Raw genomic sequence first — 17,898 nt, forward strand, 5'->3', positions numbered from 1 at the left:
ATTTACGGTTGAAAGTTGAGAACTTCAAACACAGGTCACCTTTTACACTAAGCCTATTTCTATATTTATTTTTCAAATATACCAAAGTAGAGAATGCCCTCTCACACAAATATGTGTTGATTGAAAACACCAACAGCTCTTTTGAGGCTATGCTCGAAAGAACTGGATACTCTCCTCTAGCCTTTATCTAAAATGGGAAAAACAATTCAAAAGTATTGTGTTTTTAATATGTTTTTGCGGCCCACCCAAATTGCTCCCGCGACCCACCAGTGGGTCGGGACCCATAGTTTGGGAACCACTGGGCTAGGCGATACTCTCACCTGAAAATTTACCTTATTGGTGATAGTTTTTATCACTTTCAATACATGTTCTTTGAATGTTAGTCCTTGGTCAATCAATAATCCCAAATACTTCAACACTGGTAAACTTTCGATATCCTCATTAGCAATCTTTATACTAATTCCTCTATTTTTGATTTCATCATAACCTGTTTCATTACTCACTAAGAGAAATTTCGTCTTTTCGCTATTTAGTTTAGGAGTGTTGAGATTACACCATCGACTCTGCAGAGCTCACTATTTAGAGTCTCTACCAGCTCATTAACGTTATAAGAACAGTAGTATAAGGTGTCGTCTTCAAACACAGAAGGAAAAGTAAGGGCCCAAGTGTACTACCCTGTGGCACTCCATTTTCAATAATAATTTCGGAGGAGGTAATATTATTGACCTCTGTTAATTGTTTAATATAATATACAATTGCTTAATATACAACATGTATCAACGATAGGTGGGTGAACGATATCTCCTTCCCTGTTAAGAGATTCAAAAAAACAAATGTTTCGGGATAAAGTTGTAGTGATTGATGAAAGCTATGAATTTGTTTTGGGTAGTGGTGTGAATTTGCACACCACTCGGTGGCAAAACGCTATTAACACATTCAAGGAGGCTGGCAGACAACGAACACAAACAATAGTTGAATCCCATCGCGACAACTCTACGAATGAATGACTATTCTGAAAAAATTATGAAAGCGGCTTTCAAAATCACAAAGAAACATCAGAAAACCCGAGAAATGCAGGTCATAACAACCATACAACCAACTTTTGATGCCTTATAAAGCTCAGATCTTACCTTTTTTGGAGTATTGTTCTCATGTATGGAGTTCTGTCCTCTGAAGTTGCTGGATTCTATCTAAAAAAAACATCTGCCTGATTGGAGATGCGAACATCACGTGCAATCTTGATAGCCTGGAACACCGAAGAAAGTTTGGAGATCTGTCTCCAACACATTTGATTCCACCATGAGCGGTACATATCAGAAATACGCGACGGACTGTGGCTGCTCATCGTTTTCAGGTTCAACTCAGTACACCTCGAACTTCACTGTTTAAGAACTCTTCCATCTGGAGAACTGCGTTTATGTGGAATAAACTCCCTGAGGACGTTTTTCCAAATGGATTTAATTTCCAGCTATTCAAATCCAATGTGAGTCGCTACTTTCGCACAGGCACCGCTCTGAGAGCGCCTTAAGGCTTTTCCTGAACTGCTTGTGTTCTGCCCTTGATATTTTCCGATTCCAGAGAGGGAGCCTGAAAATCAGCTACCAAGCCTCAGGCAGCAGGCGCGCAAAGGAGGGTTACAAATAAAGCAGCAGGCGCAGGTGTTAATAATTTTTTTTTTTTTTTAATGAAGAGATACATGTAAAGTGAGTTTGAATTATATCATGGAGGGTACGTACAGCGCCATCTGCCCGCGAATAGATCAAGCAATAATGTCGATAATTCTTTGTTTCAAGGTGGTTGACAATGTTTCGTGGTGTATTTCATCAGTTCGGACTCCCATTGTCTAATATAATACACAAGACATTTTCCTGAAGTACATCAACAACGTAAGTCCTTCCATTACTTTCACAATGGAGAAGAAAGTCCACAACGAATTGCCTTTCTTAGACGTATTGGTGAAGAGGACCGTAACTAAATGGGAAAAATCTGTATATCGAAAACTTACTCACACAGGACAGTATCTGAACCAGAAATCCAACCACCATCAATCGACTAAGAGATAAATCATCAAGAATCTACTAGACCGTGCTTTTGGGCTCTGTAATACAAAGGAAGGTTTCGAAAAGAAACTAGGCATCATCAAAAATGACCTTCAACGGAATGGTTACTCCAGAGTGATGGTAGAACAGACCTTAGCTAGAAGACAGCAAGAACTCCACAAGGAAGAGAAGCCACCACAACCTGTACTTGTACTCCCCTACATCAGAGGATTATTGGGTCCAAGTATAACATCAGGACCTGCTTCAGATCTGGGAACACTATCCGTAGCAGCCTCACAAAAACCAGGCCACCAAACGCGGACTGCGATTCCAAGAATTGCATTTACCGGATACCCTGCGAGTGCGGAGGATCATACATCGGTGAAACTAAGAGGCCATTGAATGTTTGCATTGTTGAGCACAAGAAACACACACAGCGAGGAGAAACCAGCAAATCCGGAACAGCAGAGCATGTTTGGACTCATCAACATAATATCAAGTGGGTTCAAGCTGAAATCATCCACAAAGAGGAACACTGGTTTAGGAGAAAATTCAAGGAAGCTGCGTATATGTTGTCCAACAACGCATTTAGTCAAGCTAGCGTAGAGATACGTAACATATGGAAACCTCTTATTAAGCGAAAAATGACCAACTCCCGCCAAACGGTCATCTCCCGCTAAAACCAATGAAGCGGAAAGAGGGGATAGGTGAAAAGTGAAAGCACCCGAATGACCAATAAATAGTCAGATCTCGGACCTTATCCGTTGGACTATCAGTCCAAAGGGTAAAGGAGCCAGGCTTCAACCTGATCGAAATCAAGGCGACGTGCAGGAATAATTCCAGTTATCACCCGAAGACGATTGTGAATACTAACAATCAAAACGTCGTGACGTAACTTGGTTTGAAATCTTTTAATTTTTATTTTTCATTTTTGTTAATAATGTTTTTTAATTTTCAGCTTTTATTAATATTTGAATTTTTTATTTTCTGGTTGTAGCTTGTATGTTATTTCCTTGTAATTTAAGTTTTTTGTTTTAATAAAATTGTTATTTTCGGTTAATCTTTTATTTTTTTCAGGGATTTTAAATCAATTTATATTATATTAGACAATGGAAGTCCGAACTGATGAAATACACGTCGATAATTCTGTCAAATATAGATCCCGAGCTTGAGAGTTACAGTCATTCATACAAGTGAAGCTAATATTAGTCCGGTCAAATTAGACTAAAAAATGAGAGTGAAAGTACATAAATTTACAACAAGCTGCAAATGCGTGTAATTGTTCAAAACATAGTTAAAAATAAGATTTTATAATTCCGAATAATTGCGATGCCTGGAAAAATATGGTTTTTCGCGATTTTCAGGAAAACGGTAAGTTTTATCATAAAATAACCTCAGATAAAAATTGTAGATCATAAAATTCTCTACAAAGAATATATCAATACTTTTTTTTCTTAGAGCCACCGTCTCTGAGATAAGACGAGTTAAAAAGTTGTAATTGTCATTATATGCATAAGTGCCACGTATACACATCTCTGAAGTTGTAATTTGAGTACTAATATTTTCTATTGGTATACATAAGTATAAATATAAAGGTACGCTAGTGTAACCTTGAGCCAGCATGTGTCTCCCTGTTCAATTGTGTGCGTGGCTAGGGTCGTATACCTGTTTTGTGTCAGAATGTCCAATAAATATAATACCGTTAGTCTTGAGCCCCACGCTGTAGTGGAAACACGTGTTTAACCTAACCTATTTCGTGCTGTTTTGAGTTTTATAATAAAAATCTCCGAATATTGTTTTATTTGCGAAAAACTTTTAACTGAATATCTGAAAAGTCAGAAATCTGTGACAATACATGAAGATTGTCGTAGAAATTATACTCGGAAGTGTTCTATTGCTGCAGATAAAAGACAACACGACGAACAAAAAGCCAGTACATCAACAGTAGATCCTCCTCGTACAAGATCACGTGTAAGTGATTCAGCTTTTTTTTCACAAATCTATGCTTATTTTGCGGCAAGGAATTGAATGAAGAGCATGAGAGAAGAAAATCCTTAGATTCTCGCCGTCGAGTTAGTAAAGTAAGTACTCTTAATTTTAAAGATTCAATTTTGGAAGTAGCTCGGACTCGTTCCGATGCTATAGCAGAAGCTGTTATTGCTCGAGTAGAATATAAAACTTAAGTACGGGAATAAACTTGTTATCACTGAAACATCGGGAGCATCAACATTTATATGCTTAAAAGACAATCATGATATTTTGAATCAAGCGTGGTACGAAAAAAAAATGGATGAAAAAGAAGAATTATTCAGAATTCTAGAAGCAGCAGCAGCTATCATTCGCGAAGAATTCAAGCCGCAGTGTTTGATAATTTTAACTACCCTTCACCAAGTCGCATGTTTGAATATTTAAACAATGGAATTCCTGAGTCCTTGACATATTTAAGGAACGAGTGATTTTGAAGAATAAACGATCTAATTTAGATCACTTAAAATCAGTATGCACAAATATTTACCATAGTATTATGACTGCGGTTCGATCAAGGTCTTCATTTGATACCAACTAGAAAACATGCGATACATCACTCTTGACGCAGTTTATCTACACCCAGGATGAACATCAAGAAGAAGAAGAAGATCAAGAAGAAGTATTTGAAGGTTATGATTCAGATGAATACGTTTTCACATTTTTTTAATTTCAATCGCTTCCTAATATATTTTATTATGCAAGTTTATTATACATTTTTTGTAGAGAATTTTATGATCTACAATTTTTATCTGAGGTTAATTTTATGATAAAACTTACCGTTTTCTTGAAAATCGCGAAAAACCAATTTTTTTTCCAGACATCGCAATCATTCGGAATTTAAAAATCTTATTCTTAACTAAGTTTTGAACAATTACAGGCGTTTGCAGCTTGTTGTAAATTTATGTACCTTCCGATGTCTAGATTGACCGGATTATATAAGGCGTGTAATAAAAAACAAAGTTTTATTTCTCATTTTTCTCTTCTACTTCTTTTCCATTTATTGGCCTCGGCAACCAAGGCTATCTGGCCAATTGTTAACGAAGGTTATTCGTAAAACCAAGTGTTATTACATTTGAATGAGCCTGGGACAAACTCATCCACATTCGGGTAAAAAGTAGTTTCTTTCAAAGTGTAGAACGCTGAAATCAAATAATCCTATATATCTGGCGTTAATGTTGTCCATGCACTACAAAGTATCTCACTAGCAAAGCACATTGTCTATTAGTGGGACTAGCCCAATTATCGTCATTGTTTATGTTGATAGTACAAAGCCACATGCTGTGACAAATCACACCCTTAAACAGCTTGAGGTGGGAGAAGGAGAAAAAAGGTTGATAATGCCTCCAAATTATAGGTGTTTTCTGGCGTTTTATCGTCTTCGGGCGTATATTCAAAAACGATTCGTAGTGACGTCATTATTAATGAGATTTTCCAGAATGGAATGAGACAATTCGTGTCAGATGTCAAATTCAATAACAAAAACAAACTTTTCAATTTTCTCTAACCTCAATTGAAGTTGGATCTGTCCATACATTTTTTTGCATAAATATTACAAAATAGCTGCATTTTTGCATCCAATGTAACAGAATTCTTTTTTCTATTCAAAATATAGACCAAAAAGTAGATATTTTTACAACTGACGTAACGTCAAATTCCGTTTCAAAACCAACCTCACGCTAGTTTTGAATCATAATGAATACGTTTGAAATCATAGTTGATGTGATGTCATCGTTTCAACGCCAGAATGAAGGTATTTGAATCGTAGACGAATATGTTTTGAATACATGAGCGCCGGAAAATGCCTTATGATTGTGCAAATGGTCAAATTATAAATTATGTATAGATAGCGGAATAAGTAATGTTGCATTGAAAAGTCAGGTGGGTGCTCGTAATCGCGTTTCCGTCGATTTGATATGTCTCTTTTATCGAAAAGAGTTGAATCTAATAATTGAAATGTTTCAAAACTTCAGACAGATTATGAAAAAGAGAGGAAGAAGAAATAAATTGGGACATAGATGGAGAAAACAGTTGGGTTTTTATGAAAACATACGCAAAATGTATTTGTGAAATATTTCTTGAACAGAGAAATTACAAAAAATAATTCACTTCTTACTTGTATTTTCGTCATTGTTTTGATTTTGGAATCAATAAAATTGTCGAAAAAATAATTCAATAATAGAAGGAATGGAGGGTTACATGAGCAGAAGTAGCGTAAAAGCACTTTAATACGTAAATCGACTTGGAGAAAAATGAGACTATGATTAGTTTATGCTAAACGTTCGCAAATTATACGCGGTATTATAGGATAGCATTCTGGTAAGTTGAGGAAATAAAGCTCTGTGTGCTATTACATCGTATCCTAGAGACAATTTCTCAATTGTATTCGGTTTATGCCGTTTTGCTCTTGCGACTGCCCTAGAATAATTTTTACTGACTTGGTGTCCATGTGCTTGGCAAGAGAGTAAATATATTCGATATCAAAAAGTGTCATTGTCAACATCGATCTTAAAGCATCGATGTACGATAAATATTGAAAGGAAAATATCGTGACATTTTCTTATGCATTCTCACAAAGTAGGAATGTTCGATATTATAAAAACATAGATGTTAACATCGATCCAAAAGTATCGATGTACGATAAATATGGAGAGCAAAATATCGATTTTTTTTAGATGTAAAAATGAACCTTTTTGAATTATTTGAAAACAAGATTGACACTCAAATTCGCAAAAACAGCGTTCAAACTCAAATCACGAGTATCGGGCTTGAAAGACCAAAATTATCAATGTAGGTGGACTGTATTTCCTTTGACATGAATTTAAATGTTGTTTTTTGCGTGAAAAACTACAATGTTCTTCTGCCAAACATCGATGTTTCCTCAACATCGATCATCCCTACGAGAGAGTTGGAGAAAAGCTTGTGCATTCCTAAAGAATAGCTCTGTTGTTGTTTCTTATATTTCCAGAAAAATCTTTAACAGGATATGTTTTCATAACTTTCTCCGGATTCTGCAATAACTAATCTTAAGTGCTTTAATCCGTCGACGGGATAAACTAGATTCCGAATGTTTTTTTATAATGTTCACAACTGTGAAAAGTAATTTAAAGGAATCCATGCTCAACTGAAACAATTTCACTTATAGTTTTGCAATCAGTTATCCGATTTTCATGCAGCTCACACCTGCTTCGAAAAAATAATCTTCAGATGGGTGACTAAAGTTTCTCGAATTTTCTGAAAGAAAAACAATTACCTATAGTAAATTGTTTTAAAATCATGAAAAATGGAAGTTACTCTCCACTGAATAGAGTTTTTTTAATTGGGTACATTTTCACGACATTGCATTTTCTGGAAAAGAAAGGGATTTCTAGTACTCCATCTTGATATATAAAATGTAGGAATCTTCCAAAGAAAGGAAGGAAGCAATCAATCGTCAAAGAAGTAACTCTATCAAAGTTTTGAGAAGTAAAATAGAAAATGCATATACGACAACCAGTTCCTGGCGCCCTCTATTCATTCCAGAATCCCTTTTCCGATCGCAAATGCAGGCGGCCAGAGGGCGTGCAGATTCGTTTCTTTAAATACCTAATTATCGGTGCGTTTGTGGTCATGCGAAAGAAAGTTAAATTTTTATCTTTCATGAAATGATTTTCATTTTTTTATGAATCCCCAGAAATTGGTTGTATCTTTCCAGTTAATAAAAATAGATATTATTGATTACTTACAAATCACGTTTTAATTTTTCAAAGCCACCTCAGTTTTTTTGTAATTGCAACTTTTTCAACATTGAGAAAATGAGCAGGTTTCACCTCATTCACTTGCCGAATAGAAGGAAAATAATATAAACTTCTCTAAAATATAGTAATAATAACAACAACAATAAAAATATATAATATAACAAATATAATAAATAACATTCGATCACAATTTATTTTTTGACTATATGAACTTATTTCAATCAGTTGAAGTTAAGCCTCTGCGGTTTATTGAGGACACACAATAAGGACGTTTAATAAAGCAGTGCTTCAGATGAACGGATTCGAATTCGTTGTACTCCTTTAGTTCTAATTCACAATCGGTTGATATTTTCAAATAATCTTTAACAGCATACTTTTTCGTAACTTTCTCGAATTTTTCCATAACCAACCTGAAGTGCTCTAATCCTTGGACGGGATAGACTACGATTTGTGATGATGTTTTGTAATGTTCCCAACTGTGATTAGTAATTAAATCGTATTCATTCTTCGGGTATTCACCGTTGACAACACAAAACTCATGGAAAATGTCGAAGTAACGAATATAGTCTACTCCACATTTTTTTCGCTGTTTATAAGTATTCGAACAAACTGTAACTGCCTGGCAAGTACGCAGAGATATCACAACGTGTTCTCTGCAGCTTGGTTCGGAGGTATTTATGAAATCAACTTGTGGATTACGATCCTGAACATGTTCGATTTCGTCGAATTCTCTGGAATTTTCATGCAGAATATGATACAATCCCAGCACTTTTTCCACGGGTAAAATATTCAAAATAGATTCGTACCTCTTCTCGCATTGTCCGGAAAAGAATATCAGGGAGCCTTCTATTTCTCTATATTTCTGGTATTGAGCCAGAATTTCACTTAAAAACTTCCTCGAGTTTCCTTGATTTCGAACCATATAACTCCAGACGGTCCAGAGTTTAGTTTTATTGTACAACTCTTCATCCACAGAGTGAAATATATCGGAATAAAAATCCAAAAAATATGTTGAACTCTCTCCCATGTTTCTCAAGACATTATTACGAGAATTTGGATACAGTTTATGAGATACATTCACAACGTACCACAGACCTATGCTCAGTTGGTCTTGTATGTCCGGTTCCAAATTGGGAAATAAACTAATTGGAGTTATCGTACGATCGCATATATATTTTATCTCCTTCTTTATAATTTCAGGCTCGTTTTTCCACTTGGGATGGAACTTCATCAGCATGTAAAGAAACACTAAGTGCCAGAGGCCTGAACATTTTGAAAGTATACAGTCAATCCGACATATCATAGATAGGATTATATTGTTGTTTTCCATAACAACGTCCCAGTCCATAAGCTCAGAGTCACTATTGAAAATGTAAATTCCTGTCATTGGTTGCCTTGTGAAGGGGGAAATATTTTTATTTTTCAACTTGGAATAACTTGTGATATCTATTTGATTATATTCTACCAAGTTCAACATTTTTTCCACTAGATCTCTATGCTTCAATATTAGGAACGGGTTTTGAAACATTTGTTTGCCGATTTCTCCTGGAATTTTATATTTTCTCGTGTCTCTCACCAAAAGACATAACTGCTTACATTTGTTGAATGTAATATCGCAGGTTATACTATCCTCATCTGTTTCAGAATCTTCGTCCAGAACGCATTGCACCTCGGGTTTCAATAGCACATTTATACTATCAGATAAAACGTAGTCATACACAGGGTTGTCGAATAAATTCAACAACTCCCTTATTTTTTGTTGCAATATTTTCACATTGAAATTATACAAACCCCTTTCAATGAATCTCATGCACCCTTCTACATCATTGTTCTCAGAAAATAATCTCAAAGATTTTTTTTTCTGGTACCGTCTCGAAAGTCGATTGAAGAGTTCACCAAGTTTCCATCTGAGCTCAATTTTATCTTCAGGAAACTTGTTTACAAGAGAAATAATGTTATATTTGAAATCTGGAGAAATATCACTCAGTGTAAGTTTGTCGAAATCTATGTTGATATCGATGTGATACCATAGGTAGCCATTGACGAAAACTTCCTTTTTGAATTTTTTAGATGTGAACAGACCGTCGAATTGCATGTTGATCCTTTCTTTTTCTACAAAGTAATATATCTTGAAATTGACAATGTTATCAAGAATATTGCTTTGCTTTATTATTTTATCGCAAATTTGTATATCCTCGTCATCCATATATCCGACTACTGTAATTATGAGGATATATTTGAAGTAGTAATTTTTTATGGTGTTAATGAATTCTTGAGGATGTGATCTGTCAGTAGCATCATTTTCAGCTGCAATGTCCCCGTCCATTTCTTTCACGTTTGAGCCCCAGAAGATGACTTCGTCAGCATCATTAATGATATCTTTCACTTTATTCAGATAATATTTGCTGTATTTATAAGAATCGCCGTTGTTGACACAGACTACGGTTTTGATCTCATCCATTACAGTAATAATAAAGTGTACTAACAATCACCAATCGATAGGGTGTGTAGATTTTCGAATGATCCCCTGAAAAATAAAAAACCAATGAAAAGCAATAAATTGGATAAAAGTAAACTCATTCGTAAGTAGTTAGTTTCTTTTGATTTTGCTCAGCTTTGCAAGTGATTCGCTTCGTTTCGATAGCGTGTTTTTGCTCTAAAAAAGTTGATAAAAAACTTTTGAAGATTTCATAATGTGATGATTTGAGCAAAACTAGCGAATTCACAATATTTATATCAAAGAGGCAAGGAAATATTCCTAAAATTGAAAAATGACTGACACAGGCACCTTTTTTACTCTTGTGTTACCCAATCTAAAGTAGCGAAATACATGTTTTGAATACATGAGCGCCGGAAAATGCCTTGTGATTGTGCAAATGGTCAAATTATAAATTATGTAGAGATAGCAGAATGAGTAATGTTGCATTGAAAAGTCAGGTGGGTGCTCGTAATCGCGTTTCCGTCGATTTGATATGTCTCTTTTATCGAAAAGAGTTGAATCTAATAATTGAAATGTTTCACCATAAGAAAAAATATTGGCCGACTGCTCCACAAAACTTCAGACAGATTATGAAAAAGAGAAGAAGAAGAAATAAATTGGGACATAGATGAAGAAAACAGTTGGGTTTTTATGAAAACATGCGCAAAATGTATTTGTGAAATATTTCTTGAGTCCTTGAACAGAGAAATTACAAAAAATAATTTACCAGAAGTTTGTCCACTTCATTTTTTTTTCAAACTGTGAAGGTTGAAAAATCCCTAAAAAATATATGATAGAATTGGCCAATACTTTACTGGAAATCTACAACTAACGTATTCAAAAAATACTTTATTGTAAGATTTTCACTAAACAGTTTTACAAAAACGCAACACGTGTTTCGCCGTACAATTGCTTCTTCGGGCGTGTCTTTGCTCTAAAAAAGTTGATAAAAAACTTTTGAAGATTTCATAATGTGATGATTTGAGCAAAACTTACAAATTCACAATATTTATATCAAAGAGGCCAGGAATTATTCCTAAAATTGAAAAATGACTGACACAGGCACCTTATTTTTATTCTTGTGTTGCCCAATCTAAAGTAGCGAAATAACTTTAATAACTTCTTATACTCTAACACTATCCATGAAAATAATTGAGCAAGTTTCCCAAATAAAATTTTTATTTTACACGCGTTTTTCTAACACCGTAGCTTCATCGGTAGTAGAACGAAAAATTTAAATTTGAAAAGGGCCTAATCATTATCACGAAAAATGTTAATAGGAAAATGATGTGGACTGGACTTCCATTTCCTCAAAATACCAGCGTCATAGAAAGATAATACCCCGTCCACATCTGAAAGGTATTAATATTCGCATAAAGTACGTTATGTTGGCAATTCTTGACAATTGGCAACATTGTATTTGGTTTCCCCTCTCTCGGTTGTTAATGTTGTACCAGTAGGGTGACCCAGGGCTGCTCCTGGCTATACAATTGTACGAATTGTTAAACAATTCAATATTTTTTTGTACATGCATACCACATTGACGAAAAGCATACCTACCTTTTGACTTCATTTGGTTTTGCATTACGTCACTGATTACGTTATATATTTACAATTTTCAATCACTTCATCCTAGGATAGTCGAATAATCTGTCTATCTCTGTCTGATATGATAGGCGTGTCATAGAAGTCATAGATAACGATCATAAAGCACAAAGCACTTAATTTTTAGATCAGTTAAATGTCAAATCTTTCGAAAACCGCTGGCGCTAAAAGAAAAATAAATCCTCAGTGAGAAAAAAGAAAAGACGAATTGTAAATAAATATTTATGAATAGTAGTTGGTAGTTTGAACTGCTTAAAGCCTGAAATGAAACGAATAGACCGGTATGTAACCAGTTATCATGCATTAGAATTATCAATTTATATTTTGAATCACTCATTACAGATATGTATATTACTGGAGTTTTTTCCCAACACCAAATCGTTATTTTTAACACCTCGACACGTGTTTCGATCACCAAGTGATCATCTTCAAGTTTTAAAAATGTTTTAAAATGTTAAAAATAACGATTTGGTGTTGGGAAAAAATTCCAGTAATATTCCAAACAGTACATCATAAGTATTACAGATATGTGATTAAATTGTCTAGAAAAGAATCTAATCCAACTCGGAGTTCTTCATATAATATCTTGCCTTTTTTTAAACAGGTGCAAGCACATATCTATATTTGCCGACGAACATAATTATTATATGTTCACACAAGATTCACAAGAAATTGTAATACTTCAAGAAAATGAATCCAATAATTCTTCAGAACCCAGGAAAGGAAAAAAAGAAAGCGAAAAATGTATATTCTCAATCCACAATCATCCGGAGATGAATTTACATTTCTCGACAAATCTAAAAAATTCCCTTTTTGTAAAATTGGTCAAAAAAATTATCTGGAGGAAAATATCACATGATTCGGCATTTAAATAATGATACTCACAAAAAAATGAGCATGCGGCAAGAACTATTGCACAAATAGGCAAAATATTACCAAACTCAGTGGAAGAAATGAAATTACAATTGATGAGAGAAGTTGAATTGAAATTTTGTTGCTATATATGCGAACATGATTTTTCCTTATCACTAATGAATACTTTTCCAGATTTTTGCAAAAGTGCATATGTTGATTCTGAAATTGCCAAAGAAATCAAATTTAAAAGAAAGTTACCCAATTAATCGTCGGACGTTTAGGGCCAAATTTCAAAAATGAGATAGTAAATGATCTGAGGAGAATTCATTTTTCAATTATCATCGATGAAACTACAGATATAAACATGAAAAAGTGTCTAGTAATAGTTGTGAGATACTGGAAAAATTAATCTGTATGATAGCTTCTTAGATTTAATTGAGACAGAGAGTGGAACAGCTGAAGGAATTTTTAATGCGGGCAATCAAATCAGTATATTCATAATAACCACTTCAAAATATTCACATTTCACATACGACGACGTGTCTGCGCATGCGCAAATCGCTTTATTCCATCAATCCATCTTTGCATCATGCGGGAAGCTGTCACTTGTCAATTATTCTGATGACAGTGTTGGCAACCATTGATGCTATATAATTATGGCGAAAAGCATAAATTTTCATCTGTTATTTTCGTAAAAAATGTTTTTGCCTTGGAGCAGCACTGGCGTGACCACATGCAGTAGATTTCTACTTTTCCGGTAGATTTTCAGCACAAATTAAAAAATTGCAGTAAATGAATTTTCGCCGGTAGATTCATAAGACGAATTGGTGATAGAATTTTTATTTCAATGTGAGGCGGCATCTACAGCAAATGACATGAATTTAGGACTTCTAGGTTCTGCCCGTTTCAATACACAGAACACAAAATGGATACAGATCATAAAACATCCATTTCCCGATTGCATGACACTGTTTTATGAATATCTCCGACCTCCGAATCAAGGAAGAAGAAGAAGATAATAATACATAACCTCGTTTTCGTTTTCAAACTGTCAAAGTTTTATTTTAAACATGGAAACATTTCTGATTTTGAATCTTCGAATCTTCCTCTTAAAGATGATCACTTGGTGATCGAAACACGTGTCCGAGCTGTTAAAAATAACGATTTGTTGTTGGGAGAAAAACTCCAGTTTTATTCATTACTACACCAAAGGTTCCAAACAATTCATCATAAGTAAACAAACTAGAAAGCAACTTTCAAGTATTAGACAATTAGACCACGACCATTGGCTATACCCGTAAGAAGGCCATGGCCTCCTGGATTCAGTCACATTATATGTTAACTATGCTGTGATTCAGTCATTCTATTCCAATGTATTAAAAAGCGCTACCTAGTGGTCGAACACTCAAATTTTCACTATGTTGGTGCTCTTCGAATCTACTGCAGTAGATTTCAGTAGATTTTCAATGACACTGTAGGTAGATTTCTTAATTAAAATGTGGTCACGCTGTCGATCAGTGCAGTTGGTCTGGATTAAATGGTATACTATGAAAGATATATCGTATTTTATCGACAAGCAGAGAGTAAACAAAAATATATGATTTCGAAGACGTTAGAACTGTCACCTGTCCCAGGATGCAATCAATCGAAAATGAACTATTCACAGAGAAATACTTCTAGGATAATGGTGTCAGAGAAAAACACCCTATCTACTTCAAATGAATAATTTTCCCAACATTGAGGGAGTTGTGTATTTTATACTTATTGAATTGTGTTTTAATTCTCCCCTTAGTCATTATAATATAAATTATAAGATCTTCATAAATATTTTGAAGTCTATGATTTTGTAATCATTTGAAATATTGGATGCCAACCAGCGATCTTCATGAATCAACTGTTCTATTAGTTGTATGGTGTGAATCGGACACGAATATCGTAGCTAGAAACTTCACACAAGTCGGTTTGCCGAGTGACCTTTATTTTACTTTCCTTTAATTCCAATATTTTCCAAAACATTCAAAATCTCAAAGATTTTAATCTTTCCTGGCTGGAGATACCTGTGTCAAAGTTACTTTACGGGTTTTTTGGCTGTGGTCTGCAGGTTTTTATGTTTGGCATGAAACGTAGACGAGTAGATGAAACGTTGAAACAGAAAATAACTTTGATACATTCAAATACAAGACAAAGGTCATTCTTATTTATTCATTAATATTGGCGTGAGTTAAGACATGTCCGAAGAAGCCATTGTATGGCGAAACACATTTTGCGTTTTTGTAAAATCGTTTAGTGAAAATCTCACTGTGAAATTTTTTTTAATACGTTTCCTCAATCACTTCACAGTGATTGAGACGATGATTTATGATTGAAATACTTTTATTTAGTGAATATTCCATTGTAACGTGATCAGAAAACAAATGGGAAATTTGGGTTATTACAGCAAATACAAGTTTGAACAAAATAACGAAATTCACTTCGAAAAGTTTTCAAATTGATGTTTCTAATGTTGAGTTTTAATTTTTAAAGGGATTTGTTTCTGATACACATATTGACAACAGCGCCTAGAATGCTAGATCGGAGTTCAGGTTAGTAGTATGCTGGAAGAAAAAGAATCATGTTAATAGTGTCAAATTAGGGCAAAATATAAATTATAGTTCAATACCACATCAACAAGCCACATAAACAACAGTTGTTTTGTTTTTTATTTACATAGAGGAAGATAGGTTAGGTGCAGAAAATGTCATGTCACAGAATGTCTCGGAACTTAAGTAAACAGAACAGCACGCCTCTGAAATATGTCATCTTTGTTTGTCTCATACAGGTAACAGATTCATTGTCCTTCATTAGCTATAACAGATGTTGCCAAATGGTGAAATAGAAACGAATCCCTTTAAATGTTGAATGCATTATATCATTTCTCTTTTTTAAGTATTCAAATGATTTTTTGAAGAAAAAGGTTGAAATGATAAGTTTAAAATGCGTTGTTTTAGAGCTCTTTCATGAAAACTACTTGATTTTCGTCAAGAGGAACATTCCCCAACGGGTTTTAACATACTACAGTTTTTAATTGCATATAATATTAAACACGCCAGAGTGAAAAGCTATGGAAAAATAAAAACAGAGTTGCAGTCGAATTCAATTCTCAAAAACTACAAATAGTCCCGTTTGAAAACGAAATCCTCCTAAAATGATGAGTTAAATAATTAAAGATATTAATTTTTGAAAATTTTAATCTTCTTCGTTATTCCTCATGTATTTACACACATTTTCCATATAAAGTCTCCTCTACAACAGTCTGGACTACTCAACAACTCACCCCTTCACATATATTTCAATATATTCCACAGGAATGCAACATGAATGAACACAAAATTAACTTTGAGTTTGAATGTCGTTATATTTCACGTTGGAATATATAATTTCAAAGAATGAACAAACTGTTATTCTCACCTTGCCAAACACCACGAAACGTATATTTCGACCTACTCTATCTATCTATTACACTAGTAGTAAAATCGAAGAAATACCATGTGTTTGCCAGATATCGTAACAATCGAAAGTTGAAATGGCTATGTGTATATTATGCTGGCTAATGGCCTTTTAAAACACAGTACTACCACAACATTTGGCTTGAAAGAAAGCTTCATGCTTTGGTACCGATAATAATGCGATTGAAAATAATGAATAATGGCAGCAGGAAACACTAAGAATAATGATTCTTCTTTGTTTCGCATTTTTAGACCATAGTCTGTTGGAATTTATTGTAACGTTTCGTTGACGGATGTATTAGACATTTTCAGAAGTCTATGTTGTCGCTAAGATTTTAGGTACTCCCGACTTCGGGAATAAATGTAAACAAACAACGACCTAAAAGGTCGAAACACTCCAATAAAAGTAGTTGATGAATCTCACCACTAAATCATGACAGCTGAATCATGCAGAGATTATTTTTGGCTTAAAAACAATTTTATTAGTCTCGACAAATATTGTATAAGTTTCAAAATGTCCGTATAGGACGAAACTGCAGTAACGTCAGTTACAAATAAAAGTGGTAAAAAACATAGAAAGTTTCTTTTTTCTTTTCTTCATTATGATTTTCTACCACGTAGTAACGGCTACATCCATTTATTTATTGAATGCTATTATCGAAAAAACTAAGCATTGACATATTTATTCCTCTCACCACTACTTACAAAGAATAATGGATTCCATGGATGTACACTTCGATGGAATCAAACAGTCAAAAGGCGGTGAATGAAGAAACAGACAGATTGACATCTCATTACATCGATGAGTTGATCGGTGAAAAAAAGAACGCGCGTGAACGATGATTAATATTTATCACACATTCAATTCGAAAATTATCACTCAAAACTCATAAATGAGGTAGAGATAGGTTGACGGGTTAGGTAGAGTTATGATAAAAATGTCTGAATTCTGAGTTTGGAGTCGGAATTTCCAAGTAACAAGTACCAACTGTACCAAGTCACGCTTGTTCATTCAGATTTTATTTTCGAATACGTTTGAAACGCGTTCTTTTCGAAAGTATTCCTGTATTCGGACAAAGCATAGTCCATCGTGCTAGTGATTAATGCGATGTGGATGGTTGGTTTTGAAAAGGAATTTGATGTTACATTACGTAAGTTGTCAGTTTCTGAAATGTAATAAAAATTAAGAGAATTCAAGCCAAGTTACTTCACGACGTTTTGATTGTTAGTATCCACAATCGTTTTCGGGTGACGACTGGACTATTCCTCCGAGAGTTGACTATTTATAGGTCATTCGAGAGCTTTCACGTATCCCCACTTTTCTCTCTCGGCTTCTCCGGTTTAGCGGGAATTGACCGTTTTCCTCTTGATAACAGGTTTCCATATGTTACGTTAGCTTAGGACTACTTGATGTTATGTTGATGAGTCCAAACTTTCTCTGCTAATCCCGACTTGCTGGTTTCTCCTCGTTGAGTGGTTTTCTTATGCTCGGCAATACGGACTTTCAATGGCCTCTGCCAGCTAACCCGCTATATATATATATATATATATATATATATATATATATATATATATATATATATATATATATATATATATATATATATACTCCAACAGTGAGGTTATTGTGTTTTTATCTACCGCTTTCATTGTGTTTTAATTCTTCATCTAGT

General features: G+C 34.4%; 1 protein-coding gene across 1 annotated transcript; it reads right to left on the reverse strand.

Moving 5' to 3' along the window:
• Positions 1–7,969: 7,969 nt before the first annotated feature.
• Positions 7,970–11,928, reverse strand: LOC141487532 (uncharacterized). The gene is made up of 2 exons (XM_074186626.1): positions 11,841–11,928; positions 7,970–10,328 (listed from the first exon to the last, which is right to left on the reverse strand). Exon 2 carries the CDS (start codon positions 10,260–10,262, stop codon positions 8,019–8,021), a length of 2,244 nt encoding a protein of 747 aa, XP_074042727.1. The 5' UTR covers positions 10,263–10,328; positions 11,841–11,928; the 3' UTR covers positions 7,970–8,018.
• Between the last annotated feature and the right edge of the window lie 5,970 nt (positions 11,929–17,898).

Source organism: Leptinotarsa decemlineata, unplaced genomic scaffold (assembly GCF_025532065.1).
Source record: "Leptinotarsa decemlineata unplaced genomic scaffold, Ldec_3_MD MMD2_P_RNA_scaffold_4, whole genome shotgun sequence".
In the NCBI taxonomy this organism is placed as follows: domain Eukaryota; kingdom Metazoa; phylum Arthropoda; class Insecta; order Coleoptera; family Chrysomelidae; genus Leptinotarsa; species Leptinotarsa decemlineata.